The sequence below is a fragment of the Epinephelus fuscoguttatus genome, linkage group LG23, assembly GCF_011397635.1.
Source record: "Epinephelus fuscoguttatus linkage group LG23, E.fuscoguttatus.final_Chr_v1".
Taxonomy (NCBI): Eukaryota; Metazoa; Chordata; class Actinopteri; order Perciformes; family Serranidae; genus Epinephelus; species Epinephelus fuscoguttatus.
The window spans coordinates 32927729-32949163 of record NC_064774.1 but is presented as its reverse complement, the minus strand read 5'-3'; the positions used below and the strand labels follow the sequence as shown (position 1 = coordinate 32949163).

General features: G+C 40.8%; 1 protein-coding gene across 4 annotated transcripts in view; it reads left to right on the top strand.

Moving 5' to 3' along the window:
* gal3st4 (galactose-3-O-sulfotransferase 4) overlaps positions 1-21435 on the top strand; it is a 50983-nt gene that overhangs the window by 16130 nt on the left and 13418 nt on the right. The window contains exons 1-3 of one of the 4 annotated variants that reach the window (XM_049568867.1): positions 6243-6592; positions 10700-10816; positions 18986-19283. In XM_049568867.1, coding sequence (XP_049424824.1) covers positions 6570-6592; positions 10700-10816; positions 18986-19283 — 438 coding nt within the window. In that variant the 5' untranslated portion in view covers positions 6243-6569. Of the gene's footprint in view, positions 1-6242; positions 6593-10699; positions 10817-18982; positions 19284-21435 lie in introns of those variants that run through there. The other 3 variants (XM_049568866.1, XM_049568869.1, XM_049568868.1) reach the window with 3 other exon arrangements.

Below are 21435 nucleotides of genomic sequence, written 5' to 3'. Positions count from 1 at the left end.
TTTTACCAGGAGCCAGATTACCCACAGTGTTCAATGCTTCTCCAAAACAAACAGACCAGATGATTAAAACTGATAAAAACACTGAATAAAGCAGTTTCACATTACGAATTAGTGTTTCTTCCATGGCATTTGGCAAATCGCAGACGGCAGCTCACCTAGCTAATGTGTGCACACCTTTTTTGTCTGATAGCTTAATGCTTGCGCACCTTATTTCTTATCCAGACATTCAGAATTTTTTTACTGTTCAAATTATCCACAGGGGTCTATTCTTCAAAACAAACGGACCTGGTAATTTAAACAGATAATACCACTGAACAGAGCAGTTTTTTGTCATTATGCTTCTCACATGGCAGGTAGTATCCACATGAATGTCAGAACCAAAGGTTTCCCAGCAGAAAAATGCATTGGAACAAAATAATCCAAGTTATTCACTTCACCTTACCTTAACTTCAGGCTTTTAACAATGTAGGTTTAACTAAAAAAAATTCTTAATCTATTTTGACAATGTTATATGCATGTGTCCTGAATGAGTTCTTGTATGTTATCTAATTTGTGTTCAATATATAACATATATAACACATATAATATTTTTAAAATGGGCTTCTTTTCCTGCATTACAACAGCATGTATGATTAAAACATGTATTGACAATAATTTATCTCAAATGTAGCATTATTCAAAGCTACACCAATTAGATAATAATCTAGATTTAGTAAACAAAACATAGTAAAAAAAATATCCAACTAAATTCACCACAGTGATGCCACTGGCTGTTCATTTTTTGTATTTCTTTTTACTTTGACCTTGACCTAAATACATTTCCTTGAATTCTGGCATTCACCAAATTAACGGCCATCCCAAATTTACCTGGAAATGATACTTCTTTCAACATAATTTAGTTTAAAAATCACACCATTATGGACTGGCGGCCATCTTGGATGTGACCGCCCATGGTCCTCAGAGGTCAAATCTGACCTTCCTCCACATTTGAAAATTAACTTTATGGTACGCGATAACTATACCAGTCATTTCATGATTTCCTCATAAAATGCACAATTGTGATATGACAGCTTATCCACTGTACTACAGAACCAGCTTGATGTCCATGCATTACCTTAAGTTTACCCGTTTTCTCATTATCTCCAATATCTTGAGCATGTATCTACATATTCTGGACATGTTTTCAATAATTGCTTCAGATGGCTAACTTCAGCATTTGCGAGAAAAACCTACAAAGATTATGTGTCCTCACCATATCTCACACCTCTTAAACAAATATATGTCCCTTGCTTACATTGGTGTTCCTTTTTGATTGCCCTTAATCTACTTAATAACTCTGCAAAAAGAGTATCTTTCTGCCTAATGACGTTTAATATCCTTTAACGTGACAACGTTAAAAACATCACACCACAGGTTAACACCTTAATCGTCAACATACATGGCTTCCAGTTTACTGAAAGCAATAGAGTCCACTAAGAATGAGTCCTAAAAATGAGCTAACATTTAACCACTCCTGGTTCCCTCCTCTGAAATTCAACATTGTTTTTTTTTTGTTGTTTTTTTTAAATGTTTTTTTTTTTAAGAAGCCTGAAATAATGTCTGTGGTTAACACAAGCTTAAGAGACTTCCAGGTTTTGTTCTCCAACATACAGTGGCATGCAGAAGTTTGGGCACCCCTGGTCTAAATTTAGTTGACTGTGAATAGTTAAATAAATAGAAGATGAAACATGCTTTTCAACATTTTACAGACTTATTATTATTATATTATATATTATTATTTTTGTTTTGTACAATTTTAGGGTGAAAAAAGGGAAGAAGCACCATGCAAAGGTTTGGGCACCCCAAGGCATTTGAGCTCTCAGACAAGTTTTACCAGGGTCTCAGACCTTAATTAGCTTGTTAGGGCTATAGCTTGTTCGCAATCATTGTTAGGAAAGGCCAGGGGCCTCATGTACAAAGACTTGGCGTGGATTTCCTACTGAAACATGGCATACGCTTAAATCCAGAAAACATTCTAAGTACAAAACCTTACAGATGTATGAATCTGTGCATACGCATGAATGAGCACATGTGGGTGACTCGGGTTACCCCCAAGGTAAATACCTATACATGTGTGTAACTTACAACAAATGTGTTTATATGGGTCATACAATAGCCTGCTCACAGCCCTGTAAGATAGTGGTTCATGCGTAAATGTTCATGAATGAATGCAGAAATGTGCCAGGGAAAAGGTGAGTGGTGGTGCACTGTTCTACTGTGCAGCGACACCTGCACAAATATGACCTGCATGGAAGAGTCGTCAGAAGAAAACCTTTCCTGTGTCCTCACCACAAAACTCAACATCAGAAGTTTGCAAAGGAACATCTGAACAAGCCTGATGCTTTTCGGAAACAAGTTCTATGAAGTGATTAAGTTAAAATAGAACTTTTGGGACACAATGAGCAAACATATGTTTGGAGAAAAAAGGGTGCAGAATTCAATAAAAAGAGCATCTGTCTATCTGTTAAACATGGGGGTGGATCGATCATGCTTTGGGTTTGTGTTGCAGCCAGTGGCACGTGGAACATTTCACAGGTAGAGGGGAAAATGGATTCAGTAAAGTTCCAGCAAAGTCTGGAAGCAAACATCACACCATCTGTAAAAAAAAAAAAAAAAAAAGCTGTAGATGAAGAGATGATGGCTTCTACAACAGGACAATGTTCCTAAACACACCTCAAAATCCACAATGGACTACCTCAAGAGGAGCAAGCTGAAGGTTTTGCCATGGCCCTCACAGTCCCCCGACCTAAACATCATTAAAAATCTGATAGATAGATAGATAGATAGATAGATAGATAGATAGATAGATAGATAGATAGACCTCAAAAGAGCAGTGCATGCAAGATGACCCAAGAATCTCACAGATCTAGAAGCCTTGTGAAGAATGGGTGAAATATCCCCAAGCAAGAACTGAAAGACTCTACGCTGGTTACAAAAGGTGTTTAGAAGCTGTGATATTTGCCCAAGGGGGCACTACTGACCATGCAGGGTGTCCAAACTTTTGCTTCAGGCCCTCTAACACAAATGTAAATATCTTTATAAAATATGTCTATCAGTAATTACTTTTTTCCATGTTCAGCTCATCTGAATGCAGGAGTACCATGCAAGAGTGTGTGTGTGTGTGTGTGTATGTGTGTGTGTGTGTGTGTGTGTGTGTGTGTGCGCAAACGTATGTAAATGTATACACCATATACTTGCCCAGAACAAAAAAACAGAACTGTTGATACAGTTTGCACAGTTGAACACAGTGTAATTGTGTTCAACTGTGATTAATGCATAGCAAGAGCAGACTCCTGTTCTTTGAGCACCAGTAGCTGGTGGTGGATAAGGTTGACATGTTGTAACAGCTGCAGCAGTGTGAGATTACTGAACAGCGGCAGCAGTGACCCGCAGAGCTGAACTGCACTTGTCAGCTCTGCAGGGAGCAAAAAACACTCTCAAGGGAGCAAATCATGCAACACGCACATTTGAACTCGTGTTAACAAAGTGGTTATTAGTATGGCAGCTGAAATCCTTCCCGCGCTCTGAACAAAAAAAAGTTGAGAAACTAATGTGGCTTTTAGTGTAGGAAGTACTCATGCAGTAAGTTCACAGGTAGATGCACCGCATTTAAGATAAAACTTTACTTATCGCATTGCTGTTTTAAAAAAGTTTGATATTTTTGCCAGTAAATATGCACAGGTGTTATACATGTTTAAAAACCATCTAGTTCCTGTTCAATCCCAGTAGGCACTATGTGTACATAATTCAGTTGTTTCTTTATGTATTGGGCCTTATGATGTCTTGTCCACATCAGGGAATGGGACTAGAGGTTTTCGGATGGGAAACATTTTTCCTCTGGATGCCTTTCTGTCAGCATCAGAGGCTGACGTCAGATTTAGAATCCCTGCTTTGTCAAGCTGACAGATGTGAAACAAACCATACCAGAAATTCAACCAGTGTTCCTTCCAAATAAAAGCATGAATTTGTCACTAAGAAACATTTGGTATCATCCACCAGAATTACCTAAAACTTATAAGAGTATTTCAAAATCCTTGCTTAAACTCTGAAACAATGTAAGACGAAAACTGAGACTCTGGGGGGAACTATTTAATTTGATTCTTAATTTTTTTTTTACAGAACAGATCGTTCTCTGATGTAGGAGTTCATGAAGATAGATACATAAATGGGCTCTGGGAACATTTGCAATTATTATTTGACATTTTATGATCTGAACTTCTAATTAGTGAAACTAGTAAAACGTAGAGGCAACCTTTGAGGACACTCAGTGATGTCCTTGTAATGTTTGGAGGAATTTAAGACTTTAAGAAATGAAAAACGTACCCATGGTGGTTATTAAATAAGCTGATTCCAGTATCATTACAGTAATTATTATTATTGTTATTATCACTGTTGATGTTTTTGTTGTTGCTGGCTATATTTAGGCCAACAAAATAATACATAAATATCTAAATGAGGCTTCAGCATTTCTCTCTTTTTTCAGCGGCGAAGGGGCTTGACTGGGGCACTGAATTTACTAAGGCACTGGGTACTTGGGACTAAGGGACAGGCCCATTTTTGAAAACTCATACCCGCCCATACCCATAAAGCTCAGTACCAGAACCTGTTACCCGTCATTATGTCTCAGTCAAAGCTGCACCCGTTTATAAAAGTCCTGCAATGCGACCTGCACTTGTGATTAAACACAAACAGGTTACAGTCACTCACATTCAGCTGGGTTGTGCGTTCTCAAATTACAAATCCAGAAGATAAAAAGTCTCTTTCACTGGCTGTGCTCAATGCTGGGATGGTGAAAACATTCTGTGCAATCACTGCCAAGTTAGGAAACAAAGGATCCTCCTTGGGGCCATGAACTTCATGTAGGCTGCCACCTCATCCTGGGGCTGCAAAGTTTCATCCTCCACATCGGTGACAAATGTGACGACGGGGCACCCGACCAGGTGCAGGACTCTGGGGCATACAAACTTAAATGTTTTAATGTTTTTTCTTTTACTTTTTTTGTATGGATTTTACTACCAATTTTTGAAGGAATATGCCTTCATGTTTTCTTTAAAAATCACCAAAATTACACCATTTATCACAGCCAGAAACTGTAAAACAGAAATTATCTTTGGATTTTAAATTTCTGACAGTCCTTGGACAGCTCATGTGTGATGAGTGCTTTGTTCTTGTAATATTATGACCTTATTCTCATAGATACGCGATTTAATTCTCATAAATTTACGATTTGATTCTCATAGATTTACCACTTTATTAATATTATGACTTTATTCTCCTAGATTTATGACTTTGTTCTCATAATATTATGACTTTATTCTCATATTACAATTTTAATCTTGTAGATTTACGATGTTAATCTTGTTATATTACCTTTTCAGTAATATTATGACTTTATTCTTGTAATATCATTACTTTATTCTTGTAGATTTATGACTTAATTCTCGTAGATTTATGTCTTTATTCTCATAATATTGCAACTATTATCTTGTAGATATATGACATTATTCTCGTAATATTACGACTTTATTCTTGTAATGTCATGACTTACTCTGCTAGATATACGTTCTTGTAATATTATGACTTCATTCTCATAGATTTACTACTTAATTCTCGTAATATTATGACTTTATTATCATCACAGCCCTATTTCGAGGCGGCACGGTAGTGTAGTGGTTAGCACAGTCACCTCACAGCAAGAGCCCTTCTGTGCAGAGTTTGCATGTACTCCCCATGTCAGCGTGGCTTTTCTCCAGCTAGCCTACTCCGGCTTCCTCCCACAGTCCAACTGGTGACTCTAAATTGGCCGTAGGTGTGAATGTGAGTGTCTGTCTCTATGTGTTAGCCCTGTGATAGACTGACGACCTGTCCAGGGTGTACCCTGCCTCTTGACCAATGTCAGCTGGGATAGACTCCAGCCCCTCCGCGACCCTCAAGACGATAAGCTGTTACGAAAATGGATGGATGGACAGTCAGCCCTAATCTAATCCTCCTTTGTACTAATAAATAAGGAACAGTCCCCAACTGAAACAAAAAAAAAACGCTTTAAGACCTTGTTTTGTTTTCTGGTCAAATTTTTTTGGACAGGACTTGTGTCCTTGGTAAGCCATTTGTGGGTTGTTCCACTGCACGTCTGTAAGAACGCGTTTATTTTGCAAGCGACCGGAAGTACTACACACACAAACACACACACATACACACACATACACATACACACACGATCTCTCTCCCTCCCTCCTTCAGCTTTAAGCACTCTGCCCACAGAGTATATGTGTGTATGTGTGTGTCGGCCGTCAGCAGAATAAGCGTTAGAGCTGTCGGTGCACGGAAACAGAAATAGGTGAAGGCTCGGTCCGGGACTACCGCAACCAGCAGCATCCTAAAGAGCGATCCGGGCTCTGTGGGGCCTCTCCGGATCCATGGCCTGATCTGTACCGGCGGCGGATCAGCTGCAGCTGAAGCCTTCGAGATGCTCCGAGCTCTTTGCAGCTGCACAATAACACCGTCACCGATACCGGCCCGGGGTTCCAGCTATGCTTTTCAGACGGAGAGCCAGGTAACGTTAGCTAGCTAGCAGGAGCCGTCCGAGTGGGGGTTAGGGGGAGAGAAGGGGGCCGGGGTTTACAGAGGGGTCCACGGCGGCTGGGATGCACTGATTGTGGGGAAATAAAGAGTGGCGCTGCGCTGTGACCTGCAGAGAAGGAGGAGAAGGTGTGGGTGGAGGGGCTGCTTCAAAGGCCTTTCTCTGGACATTTTTCAGTCCATCTGCGAGATCCGTTCCTGTCTTTTCTTGTGTGTGTGTGTGTGTGAGTGAGTGTGAGTGTGTGGGAAGGCAAGCTGTGATGTAAAGGCTTCTTTGTGTTGTGGTGGAGACTGTGGGGTGGTGGCCACTGCTGATTCCTCTGTGTCTACCACCGCTCATATTGTGTATCAGTACCACCCATCTACTGCTCAGACTGTGGACCGTCTTACCTCTGCTCTCCATATGTTTAAAGCATGTGTTTAATATTGTCTGGTGACTGTGAGTATTGTTAGTGATTATCATCAGTGAAGACTAAGACTATTAATGTCCTTCATACTGTTGGTTTCTGCTGTGAAACATCTCCATCACACACCACTTTGTATCTCCTGTAGACGCCCAGAGAAAAGTTTTCCTTCCTATTTGCTCGCTAATGGCACCATGAATAACACCTTTACTATATATTATGACACAATATCTTATAAAACTACAGCTTTAATCTAATTATGGCAGCAATAAACAATTTATATTGTGGATTAATTGGTTGTGTTAGATGTTTTGTCGATCAACTAAAAGAACAGTTCACCCCATAATCAAAAGTACACATTATCTCTCTTACCCGTAGAGCTGTTTATTAATCTCGATTGTTCTGGTGTGAGTTGCAGAGTGTGGGAGATATCAGCCGCAGAGATGTCCCCCTTCTCTTCAGTATAATGGAACTAGGTGGCACTCGACTTGTGGAGCCCAAAGCAGCAAAAAAAATTACATTTGAAAAACAACAGCAATGTCTCCTTCCGAAAATCATGACCTGGTTACTCAAGATAATCCACACACCTTGTTAGGAGCAGTTTCATGTAGGAACTATTTTCTTTCTACTTAACTATGCCTGCAAACTGTATCATCGTGCAGGAGGAAGTGTGCATCTATTCATGGATGAGAGGCTCATGCTCATGACAGCGTGAGATGTAAACATCAATGGTGTCCTCAGCTAAGCTGTAATGTTAGCTAGCTCAGTGGTGCTAAATGAGCTAGCAGCAGACTTCCTTCAGTGCGGTGATTCAATGTGTAGGTGTAGTTTGGTAGAAAGAAAATAGGTCCTGCATCAAATTGCTCACAACAAGGTCTGTGTATTATCTTGAGTAACCGGGTCATGATTTCTGGAAAGAGACATTGCTGTTGAGTTTTCAAATGTATTTGAACACCACAAGCTGAGTGCCATCTAATTCCATTATAATGGAGAGAAGGCAGACATCTTCATAGCCGATATCGCCAACACTCTGCAACTCACATTAAAACTATCCAGACTGATAAATTGCACTACAGGTAAGAGGAAAAGATAGGGATTTATGATTTTTGGGTGAACTGTCCCTTTATTCAACTAGTTATTTAAGTAATATTTGTGAAAAATGTACTTTTATAGGTTGAGACCACAATTAATAAGTAATTAAGATTAGTCAATTGTGTAACTGTTCTTTTTTGTCAATTTATTATGTAGGCTTGTATAGATTATGAAACAAATATTATCAAATATTTAGCACAGAAAGCCCCAGATTTGAGCACATTGAATACATTTCTGGGGGTTACTTTTGCTGCACAAACCATTTGTCTGTTTTAAACTTGTTTAGCAGAGATAAACTTGGGCCCTAGGTGTAGGTTGTGCTTTCATTTCTTAACAAAAGTAGAGATACACCAATACCAATGTTTTAAAATATCAATTTTGCCAGAAGCCCATACTGATGTTTTTTTTTTGTTGTTGTTGTTAATTATGAACAGTTTATGAACAAACTGAACACTTTATGTTATTAGATAAAACAGAGGTTGACATAGATTTCCTTTGGGGACATAATTTACAGTTCAAAAAAGATAATAAATCGCAATATATTTTATTGCAATACTCAGCATATTGCAACATATTTAAAATTGTAATAATATTGTATTGTGACTACTAAGGATTCAGGTTGGGGTTGAGGATGGGACACAAAAACACACACTTTCCCCCAGGGCTTTGCCCTGGAGATGAGTGTTTGTAAAAGGGATGCACGATAATATCGGCACTTAATCAGTTTTGGCTGATATTGGCTTTGAAATGAACCATCAGAATCAGCCAACATGCTTTTTCATATTTTGCACAATGAATGAATATTACATACATTGAAAAAGCCCATATATCTGCATATCAGATATCTGCAAAAAATCCAATATCATGCATCCCTAGTTTGGAACCTTGTGAACTTCGAGTTATTTTAAAGTAGGTCCTCACCATGTTTATTTCTCTAAACCTAATCTCCATAACTTCATGTTAATTACGTAACTCTTTGTTATGGATGTAATGTCATTCATAGCTAATTCACAGGACATCATATAAACCGTCCTATTAGGATACGTTGATCAGTGAATCATCATCAATATTCAATTGCTGACTGGCTGATGGCAGTCAACAAAAAGTGAATACCGATGTTTGGCCAATACATCTCTAATAAAAGGTCACTGAAACCCATTTACAAGCTGGGAAGTAATAGGTTGTTTGTGAGCAACAAAAAGCTGGTTGACTGAGATGGGGTTGGTCATTTCAGCCACATCCATGTATGTTTAACCAGTAGGTCTTTTCACTATGTAACAAGTCTGGAGTGTGACAGAACAGACCCTCTCTAATGACTGCTTTTACATAGACAGTAAATTTACATTGTGGTATGCAAATGTCCAAATGTGGTCACCCAATCACATATCCAGTTCTGCTCTGCTGAGTACAGTAATGGAGTTGTTCACTGAATTTGAATTTCTTTGTTTAAACTCTCTCCTTGTCTCCAGGCTTTGACATTAAACATTATAGTTTTATCTGCTGCTTTTGTCTACACTGGCAACAATGACCTAACTCCCTGTTCACACACATGCAGTTTCTTTCCCATATCTCTCCAGCCTGAGGCCAGCAGGCATGTTTGCCTTCAGCATTTACATACTCGCTCTGATTGGACAGTTATTTTCTCCCTTTGCTACTATGCTGCCATGCATTAAAGAAGCTCATGCCCGGAGCGACCTCAACGTATCAGAAGAATAGCAGTTACTTATTATGGCGTGGTAAAAGTTCTTGTTTATCCCTGTCAAAAAATACACGACATTGTTACTGTCAGCAGATATATTGACCAGACAGGTTTTGATCAGGAAAAAGCAGCAGGTCCTGTTGTCTCTGGATGTTTCAGGCTGCTTTCCTCCCTGTGATGATGATGATGATGATGCCTTAGTCATGTTTGCTTTATGACTCATCCAGATCTCTTCCTCTCTCTATCCCTCTTTTTGCCTCTCCACCCTTCTCTCCCCCACACTCTTCATCTCCTCCCTTTTTATGACATCATCTCCCCATTGTCCCCCTCCTCCCCCTCATAACATCATCCATCCATCCATCCATCCATCCATCCTTTTGTCCCTCCATCTCTCATTTCCCTCCCTCTTTTTTTATCCTCCATACTGTTGCCCCTTGTCCATACTGCCCTCTGTCCTCCCCCCACCATCCTTCCTTCCATCCATCCATCCACCCATCCATCCATCCATCCATCCATCCATCCATCCTTTTGTCCCTCCATCTCTCATTTCACTTTGCTTCTCTCATTTCCCTCCCTCTTTCTTTATCCTCCATACCGTTGCCCCTTGTCCATACTGCCCTCTGTCCTCCCTCCACCATCCTTCCATCCTTCCATCCATCCATCCATCCATCCATCCATCCATCCATCCATCCATCCTTTTGTCCCTCCATCTCTCATTTCACTTTGCTTCTCTCATTTCCCTCCCTCTTTCTTTATCCTCCATACCGTTGCCCCTTGTCCATACTGCCCTCTGTCCTCCCCCCACCATCCTTCCTTCCATCCATCCATCCATCCATCCATCCATCCATCCATACATACATACATACATCACCTCCCCTCCTCCCAGGATGTTGCGGTGGCTGGTTTGTGGTCGGGTGGGTCCAGTTTGGATGTGGAAGGCGCTGCTGCTCTTCGTTGCCATTGCCTTTGCTGGCCAGCTGTTGGGGGTCATCTTCAACAAGAGGTACTGAATTTCATTTACTCACCAACTACATTTACATGCACACTAATATTCCTATAGCATTCCGAATATAACAATATGTTAAATTTGATATGGGTCATGAAAACAGCAGGGATGTGCGTGATTAGTCAACTAGTCGATTAAACGCTGCAATCCTATTAAAAAAAAAAAGGCGTTTCCACCACAACCAGTACTCTTAAATGTGGACAGGGTTGTTGTCATTTAAGCTCCATCCAGCATTCACTTTATTTCCTCGTCACTGGTGACACAGAGGGAAGTCAGCATCTTACAGGCTGCAGTTAGAGTCTCTCTCATGGGATATCATGGGTTTGTGCAGTTAGTCCTTCTCAGGCAAGCACAGGGGTTTGGTGTTGCCGTACCCCACAGAAACGATGCTCCGTGAAGCTGTTTTTTTTTCTCCCGAGTGAGGATTAGAATATGTGCAGTTCACATAACCGGTTGAAATGAATATATATTTTTGAACGCTTGAAGATCCACTCATTACTATAAGTGTGTGTCAGCCAAGAGAGACAATAAAAACTAATGGAATGGTCAGAGTTGTCATAATAAAATTTAGACAGGCAACAGATAGGATTCAGGTTTTTTTTAGCTTGGTGCCACCTAGCGTCTGTGGTATTGGAAAACAATGCGGCCGGTTGGAGCTCAAATTGAATGGGAAACAAAGTTCAGTGTTCACTTAGCTGGGTGTAACTTAGCTGGGCGATGTCCATCGATAGCTGCCTCCGTGAGGGAAGGGAGGGGGGTATCACTGTCCGAGGGCTCCCGTAGAATGGCAATGAGAATGTCAGGTGACCAACACTCGCTACCCGGTCCCTGGTTGCGGCGGTTTGCGATACTGGCCAGCTAGGAATGAACTAGCAGCCAGTACAGTACAGTCCTCTCTCGTCTAGCTAACATTTAGCCGTGTTACTTACTGATCCATTAGAGAGAAAGCTAGCTGAACATCGGTTTTTCCAACCCTCTTTGGTCACGGAGCCCCCTCCATCTCTTTAACGCCTGACTGAGGTTTACTCTTGTTTTTCCTCTTCTTTTATCACTCTCCTTTTTGCTCTTCTTTGCCTCCTCAGACAGAGGAGCTCGTTCTCTTTTGCTAGGCCGTTTTTCACTTGTCTCCAAACTTTGTCCATCTGCCATTGTGCTTGTGACTCAACTATTTCATGCCCAACTCCTCATAAGGACCAGCTCCAGTCCCTAATTGGCTGACCAACCAATTTTGCAATACATGACGCATTTCCTGCCGTAAAGCAGATTTTTTTCCGCGAAATTTCGACACCAGTGGCAGAAGTTTATTGCAAAGCCACTAAGTAACCTATGTAAATGCTGATAGTCTGATTTTACTGTGGCCACTATCCTGTGCAACCCACATTATTTTCATAATGATATATTTAGGAAAAGATGCTATCTGTTGCCTCTTTAAGGTGTGCAGATGGATTCACGTCGACAGCTCATGAATTAAATAACATTACAAGTAAACGTTCCACCTGAAAATTTGCTGGCAGTTGATCAATTGAATTATTTTTTTGTTCAGTCCACAGCTGCTGCTAGAGGCTGCAAAATATCCTTTCATTTTATAGTTATTGTTTACTAATGCATGAAAAACGGTATAAACAGTGGTTACATAAGCTTCTAAACCAGCCACTCAATGGACTGCAGTGTTTCTAACTCCAGATCTGTGTGCTAGGTACCCAAACAGAGGGGTGGCCAAAAATGGGGACGGGAAGGAACGGTTCTGTTGGTGCCATCCAATGGAGTGGATGGTACCAATACGAAAAATGCATATGGAACTGAACTGACCCATACCAGACTACTTGATGGAAACAGGGTTATTGAAAGTGAAACGTAACCGTTCATTCTGCTGGGTCTAAAAGTTTACATTCACTTCACTTGTCCCTCTCATCCATCGATCTGATCCGATCAACTCTGTTCGGATCAACAAGTCAATACTCCACCCTGCGAGTCACAAACTGTTGTGTGTTGTGTTGATTTTGAAACTGCAGTGGTAAATGTGTTGAATGGACTGGAATGTTCATTTTCTTTAAAAGCAGAACAAACGGCTGCACTGAAATCTTTTATTCAAAAAAAGGATGTGTTTGCTGTCCTTCATACGGGGTTTGATAAAAGTTTAATTTACCAACTGGCTCCGTTGATCGGGAAAAAGATGCGACTCAGTGAAAACCCAGTGGCTGTTGTTGTTTCTCTGCTAGTTGCTCTCATGGGGGAGCAGGTCAGGGAAGCGACTAAGCTGGGAATCACAGCCATGCAACTCGGAGTCCACAATGAGGAGGAAATCCGCAAAGACAGCAACACTCTTTCCCAGACATCATCACAGATCATCTCCGCTGCAGCTTGCTGGTCTGTTTACAGTGGCGTTGTGCTAGCCTACGTCACACGTTTCATTTACTCTGATTGGTTTTCCGTCTTTCCAGTTGTGTGAAGGGGCACTTTGAGTGACAACCCTTGATACCGCCCCTCTGGAATGGAGGAAATGCACACTCCGTGTCCAGACCCATTCGCGTTTTGCGATTGGGTCTGGCAACACCAGGCTAGCAAGTAAATGGGAGTATTAGTGGAATATTCATTTTTTATTAGACATGTTAACAGCTCAGTAAGAATGTTGTCCTTTTTGGAATAAGAGAAAAAAAATGAATTTTTTGTGCATGTAAATGTAGTTGTTTTTTATTTCAACTTTAACTATAGTTTCAGTTCTGTCTTTGCATTACAGTTGTCGATCTTACAACCAGGTCACACCAGCATTTTAAACAGTACAGTCTGTGTAATGACTGTGTGCCATTGAGTGTATGTTTGTACAATAAATGTTGCTGTGCATTTCAGGCATTAACTGCTCTTTAACATGTTTTTAAAGGCTCCTCCTGCGTATGTGCACAGCTATTGCCAAATTAGCATGATTTGACTGTTTTGTTATCTCGCCGCTGTCTGCTCACCATGTGACATGGTAACCACACGAACCACATTGAGGAACTGAGGAAAACAATACAGGAGCTAAATGCACTAATAGACTTAATCACATGACAGTTCTTTACCCAACATACAAAGGAGTCATTGTGTTGACAGTCGTGCTTAGAGCAATATCAGCTTCACAGTTGGATTATGTTTATGAAATTAAAAAAGTCCACACTACACTGCCTTTTTTTTTTACCGGACCTGCAGCAACCATTTTTTTCATCGTCAATTTTTTAAAATCATTTTTCCTTGGTTAGTCAATCAATAACTTAATCAAAGGTGACGTCTACAAATGCCTTGTTTGTCCAACCAAACAGTAAGTCCATAACCCCAAAGACATTCATTTTACAATCATGTAAAACAGAGGAAAGAAGCAAATCCTCACTCACTGTATTGGCCTGCATAGTCTGCAGATAATTGTGGTCTGCATTTTTTAAAACCAAACTTTGTCTTCTCTGTGAATTCAACAGTGAATGCAATTTGAGACACACTCAAGACACACTGCAAGAAGCTCACACGGCAAATGAAACTGTTTCCAGAGTACACAGAAAAGCAATGCACACATCTGGGACACACTTGTTGTTGCCATGGTTTTTGGCTTATGAAGTTGCTGTAGTCAGCTATCCTTAAGTGGTCCTTGAAAATGAACTAAACGTTAGTTACATTTTTCTGGGTTTATTAGGATTGCAGGTATCTGCGAGTTGCACAATATGGGAATTTGATATGGGATAAAATTGTTGAATATCAAATATGTTAACCATGCAGAGTAGTAAAGCAGCACTAGTCTAATAAACCAATTTTGACCAATTAGATGATGCCTAGTGTCGTGGGCTCTGTCTGGTTGGCCAGAGAGTCAACAGCATAGCGCATATCAAACAAGATGGCGCCTACAGACAGAATGTAATTCAGTACATTGTTACCAGAGGTTGGAGTTAGTCACATATGCAAGTCACAAGTAAGTCTCAAGTCTTAACCATCAAGTCACAAGCAAGTCCCAAGTTACTGTTGTGAGAATCAAGTGAGTCAGGTTTAATCCCTGCTTTAGGTCAAGCAAGTCACAAGTCAAGTCATATGAAATTCTGGTGAACTGGTCAAACATTAGCTTTCTAGCTAACGTTTGCTGTCGCTTTCTACCTGCCTAATGGTACCTAATGTGTACCTAATTCCAAGTCAAGTCTCAAGTCAAAGTCAGGTTGAGTCTTTTATCAGTGTTAGTCATGCAAGTCTTAAGTCCTCAAGTTAAAAATCTTGAGTCAGGTCATATGACTCAAGTCCCTTACTTCTGGTTCTGAATGTTATCATACTCAAAGGGCAATATATCAGTCTTTCACACTGTGGTTATCACACAAGTTAACATCCTGAAGCACTCAGTGCTTATAATGCCCTTATTGTAGAGCACTTGTGCTGCAATTCTGAAAGGTGCTATATAATCAAAGTTTATTAATATTGCTGTTATTAATAATATTATTATCATCCCAGTGCTGGAAAAAAGCAATGTATCATAATAGAACAGTTCATATTATATCCTACGAAAATGCACACAAAACAGTTAGTATGATATCCTTCGAATTAGCACTCCTCGAATCACGTTACATCCTTAATGTACAGTTATGTAATTAATGTAGAGTTACGGAGGTTAGGTTTAGGCAATTGAAGTTACAGTGGTTAGGTTTAGAAAAAGAAACACGGTGGGGACATGACTCAAAGTTCATCTCAGTTCACACGGTTCCAAACACCATTCTCCAAGGGAATGTCCTGTGGGAAAGTCCACGTTTGCCAACCTGCTTCCTTACAAGACTGCTCAGGACCGCTTCCTTTCTTTACTTCCAACAGCGCATTAGTCACGTGATTGGGGCATTCCAAAATACGCGGCTTATGCGCAAGTAACTGGCTCATGATTACATTGGATATGTACGAATGTGGGTACTTTAGTAGAACAACCTGAAAAATAATATATATTGCAGGCCTAGAGGAAATGCACAAAAATAATTGTGTAACAGGCTAATGTTATGTTAGCTGACTATTATGTTAATTAAAGTTGCAAGCAGCGTTGGGTGGGACCTCAGACTCCCGCCCTTTTGGCCTCCAGCTCACGTAGACAGTTAAAGACAAAGACAATTTCTCCACATTTGTTTATGTTATTTTCAGAGGCACTAGCTCACTTCCTGTTGGATTTAGGTCAGGGGTGTCAGTATGTGATTTGTAGGTCTCAAAGAGAGGAACAAGCCAGTTTTGGTTTTATCGTTCTACAACATTCCTACGTGCCGCAGTGGCCATGTTAGTGTGTCTACGTGGCGCGAAGACTGTCAGGAGGTTTTGGGTCACGTCACGTTTAAGAGGGCATAAAATCCAAACCGTTCGAGTAATGACAAAGTTATTCAGAGGATCTGTTCAGCCTTTGGCCGAGTTCCCTAATAATTATACACAACTAAGGATTATGTGCACATGATGCTTAGATTGTCCTGACAACACACAGGAAGGGGTTACATCCATTTGTGGTTTAGAAACAGGACTGTTGATATGCTGATTGACAGTGAGATACACCACTTAGTTTACACATTAACAACACTTAAACTGTGAGGCTGATAAAGTTAATACACATGTGAACAAAGCCTTCTTCACATGTGTATTAACACATGTGAAGGCTTTGTTCACATGTGTTAATACACATGTGAACAAAGCCTTCTTCTCTTCCTTGCTTTCTGCACGTCGTACTCTTCAGCTTTCAGTGGTAATCACAGTGATCCCATCTAAAGCACTAGGGATGAGCCACGGTGTCATGGGGTTTCATGCTTGTTGAATCTGAGTTCATTTAACACCCTAAAATCCACAGAGACTGAGCTTAGATTTGTAAGCAGCCTGTGTTGGCTGAGAAGAGGACTCTGCTGTACAATTCTGAACATTAAAACAATGCATAAATCTTGTAAAATGAGATCTTAGCAGCATGAGGTATGAAATATTTATCTGGCAAGTTAAAACAAGCTGTGTTGTTTCTTTTCTAAACCATATGTTTCGTTTATTTGTATTTTCAATCGTCTTTTAAATGCCTAAAAGGGTGCACTACAGAGATAAGGAGATGATTGCTCAGTGCTATGACTGATAATGGTCAATCTGTCTATTACATACTGCTGAAATTTGTTAACCTTTTTTAACAGCTAAGATTACATGTATGGATACATTAAAGAAGTTTATTCAGATGGTAAAAGATTATTCCCATAGTTAGATATGAACAGCTGCATGATTTTTGGTATGAATACTGACTTACCAAGACTATAATACTTAAGTTAATTATTAACCCTCAAATAGTCTTTGATTTGACTTTGACCTCTTTCTCCTTGTGGAGCAGCAGGTCTCTTAAATGCTTTTCATTTAACTCCTTCATGCTATCTTCAAACATCTGAGTCCAAGGGCCCCGAGGGAGGTTCAGGTTACAGTCCCTCTGACTGCTGAGAGCATTTCTGTCGTGTAGTCAGAGCATAACAACCAGCTTTTAAAAGTATGCTGCCCTCTAACTGACCCAGCCTGCTGGATTTTTGAGTGTGTTGCCAATATTTATATTATTTATTTTTTTCCTTAAATTTGGCTAGTAAAGAATGAGAGAACATGCCCTTTTAGAATTGTATCATGCACTTACTGGTCAGGCTTTACCATGCCCCGACCTGCAACCTTCCCCTCATGCATCCCAAAAGGCGTTTCCAATGCACAAAGATGACAACATTGCTCAGAAGTCTCAAGTGTCAGTGTTAGGAATTATGGAGTTGTTAAAACTGTTGTTGTTGGTTAAAGCATTTACTTCTAACATCAGAACATTTCTTATTGTTATGTTGTGTTCACACTGGGCACAAATAAAACAATTTGCACAAATGAATTACATGTATAGGGCGGCACGGTGGTGTGGTGGTTAGCACTCTCGCCTCACAGCAAGAGGGTTGTCGGTTCGATCCCGGGCGTGGGAGCCCTTCTGTGCGGAGTTTGCATGTTCTCCCCGTGTCAGCGTGGGTTCTCTCTGGGCACTCCGGCTTCCTCCCACAGTCCAAAGACATGCAGATTGGGGACTAGGTTAATTGGTAACTCTAAATTGTCCGTAGGTGTGAGCGTAAATGGTTGTCTGTCTCTATATGTTGGTCCTGCGATAGTCTGGCGACCTGTCCAGGGTGTACCCCACCTCTCACCCAATGTCAGCTGGGATAGGCTCCAGCCCCCCCGCGACACTCAAGAGGATGAAGCGGTTAGAAGATGAATGAATGAATTACATGTATAGACAGTGTGAAGATGCGATTAGAAGCAAATTCACGCCAGGGGGTGCGATGGGCATGACCCTTACAAATGTATGCGTAATTGTGCTTTGTTGTTGTTTCATGAGGCTCTCACTCGCTCTCGCTTTCTCTCACATGCATTCTTCTTTCTTTTCTCTGTGCTGTCTTAAGTGTTGATAAAGATTGGTCATGTTGCCGCGGGATGTGGCAACTTTAACTTTGCAAGTTTTACACAGCATGTCTTTCTGTTCAACGTCGCCGTACCTGAATCCAAAGTATCGCCATATAATAGACGTTGGGTTTTTTCGCCACCAACGCAGGTCGTGCTCATGCTCTTCTTCACGTCCATGTTGGTCACAGCTGCACGCCAAGTGGTCAACTGACCATACGTGCTGCACACACCAGGATAGGTTGTGGGTGTAGTGTCAACACACTCCACACATTACAGCAGAGATAGTCACGTTCACAGGCACACACGTTAACATTTATTTACATTAGATTGCAAATTGCAGTCTTTTATGCGGTTATCTAATTGCACAGCCTGACATCGCGATTGCGATTAGATTAATCGTGCAGCACTAGAAAATAGGGTCAAGGTTGGAAAATACTAAACTTACCTTTTGAGTTGTGATGTTTTGCGTATTAGTAACACTTGTCTATTTACACGTCCAGCAGACACTCAGCGGCTTTGTTTCTCACTTCGAGTTCCGTTTGTGTCCACCTGATGAAATATGCCAAATATTAATTTTCTGTTAGCTCTGTTCTGATGTCCACCAATAGAAATATCTGTCTCTTTAGCTGTGTTCAACAGTATTTAATGGTGTCTCTCCATTGCTGATTAGTGCAGCATTAAATTGTAGGATTTTGAGTAAACACACTTTGAGATGTGATCTTAACCTAAAATTCTCGCTTCCCTTTACCTGTCCTCCAGCAGTGTCCAGCCAGCTGGTCGCTCCATCTTCTCGTCCCCTGATGCTCAGGGCCCCTCTCTGGGCTCCTGCCAGCCCCACACCCATGTCATGTTCCTCAAGACCCACAAGACAGCCAGCAGCACCGTGCTCAACATGCTGTATCGCTTTGGGGAGGAGCGCGACCTTCGCTTCGCCCTGCCACTGGGCTACCAGCTGGGCTACCCACTGCCCTTCAACGCCCACAGGGTCAAAGGTTACCGAGGTCCCAGAGTCGTGGAGTTTCACATCATGGGCAATCACATGAGATTTCATAGGCCTGAGGTAAGAGGAGAGGGGAATGTGGAATGACATAGGAGATGATGGGATGTTCTGTCGTGATGTGGACACATTGTAAAATAAAAGTGGTATAAATTGTTGGATACACTGCATATTCATTTTCATTTGTTTTTAGATTTTTTTCTATGAAATCAGTTGAAATTACAAATGACATACGTTATATTTTTTACCCGCAGCTTCAATCCACATATATCTGTGTTGTAAAAATTAGTGGGTTAAGCTTTTATCCGTGTATGGTCAAACTCAACTTTTACTCATGGTCCAACAGTATGAGCAAAATGTGATAAGACTTCCCCATTAATAATACCTGTGGAGGCCCAGTTCAACATAAAATATCTGGTCAAGAATGTAGTGAAATGGATGGTTTTAGAGCAGGGCAGGATCTTTACCACTTGGGCTCAATCCCAGTACACCCCTTGTCCCTACCACTAAGCCCATACCCCCCTGTTTTGGGTGTTCACATCTTAGGGAAGGGTGTCCCAATTCTTGTTGGAATAGAGTTGTAGGGTGAACTGTTGGGGCTACATGCCCCTTCAAATGGAGGTTTTTTCAGAGGCACATCCCAAACAGGGTGTTATGAGAAATCTTCGGCAAGATGGCTGCACAAACAACAAAAGAAAGCCAGAAACGTTTTCTCGTTACATTAATTTGGCTAAAATTTATCAAACTGATTTAACGTAATAAGTTACCTAATAAGTACCTAATCATTGTGCACTTAACATATTGTGGTGTGTTGGGGCTAAAGGTGAATTTTCCCAGCATGCCCTGAGACAATCTGTATAAGGCCATAAGCTGAATAAAACTGTTTAAATGTGTTCTATATCGCTCACGTTACTCATTACACAGTTCATTCATTCATGAATTTTCCGTAACCACTTATCCTGTTGGGGATCGCAAGGGGGCTGGAGCCTATCCCAGCTGACATTGGGTGAGAGGCGGGGTACACCCTGGACAGGTCGCCAGACTATCGCAGGACCAACATATAGAGACAGACAACCATTCACACTCACATTCACACCTATAGGCAATTTAGAGTCACCAATTAACAATTACACAGTGACTAATGTTTGTGTATTTCATAATGGTTCTGCACCATGAGTTAAGTTGTATGCACAGTTGGTGAGCTCCCACCTGTGTTGATATTAGAGTATCCAACATAAAGTTGTGCTGAGGTGAAATAAAGAGCACTCCCTGGTTCAGAGTTGATCTCTTAGCCTTATTCTAGCAGCTGAGAAACCAAGGCTCGCCACAATATGTTTTTATAGTTCAATGAAATAGAACATAACATGTGTACTCAATGTTTTTATGTTCATATGACATAGAATTAAATGCTCAAAAAACAAAAAAGTTCAGTTAAATTGACATAAATTTCTTTCAGACGACGGTCATGTGACACATTTATTATTGTGTGTCTGATGTACTCAAAACTTTAATGTTACTGTATTGTATAAACTTAATGTTAGGAGTGCAAGCTGTTAAAAAAAAGTGACATACAGTGTTATATGCAGGTGTATTGGTGGCTATGGCTAACTAACTAGCTTGCTAGCTAATGTTATATTGTTTTTGCTGCTTTGTACATGACAGTTCTGCATTTTGACATATTTCCATGTTGCATTGTGATGGCATTTGACACCCTTAATTCAATTCAAGTCAAGTCCAGCAGCCAAGTTGCTGCACTTACCACTTCTCTAATAGCAGTGCAGACTGGCAGGGTAAGAGCACAGCTTGCTAACGTTAGCCCACAGAGCTCCACCAGTAACCTGGTAATGAAGCAGTGTCCTCTTTTGTTTGATGACTTCTTTGATCAATTGATAGTGTAAAACTTAAGTTGTGAACGAATCAGGAGCGTCCATGTTTTTCGATCTCCATCAGATAAATGTCAAATGTCTTACAAGGAGAAAAATGGCAGTCGAAAAATTGGGCATAGCGTTAGTTCAGGCAGGACACAATGTCAAGCTCAGCTCATATCCCAGCTACATTAGCTGATCTCAAGCAGCCCAGTCAACTGATGGGTCAGCTGATTGATGAAGGGAATCAGCTGATATCACATGATTCCTTTCTATGCAACCAACTGGCAAATCTCATTCAGGGCGCCCTATTTAAACTGCTCTGGCCTGCCTAATGTTGCTGCTTCCTC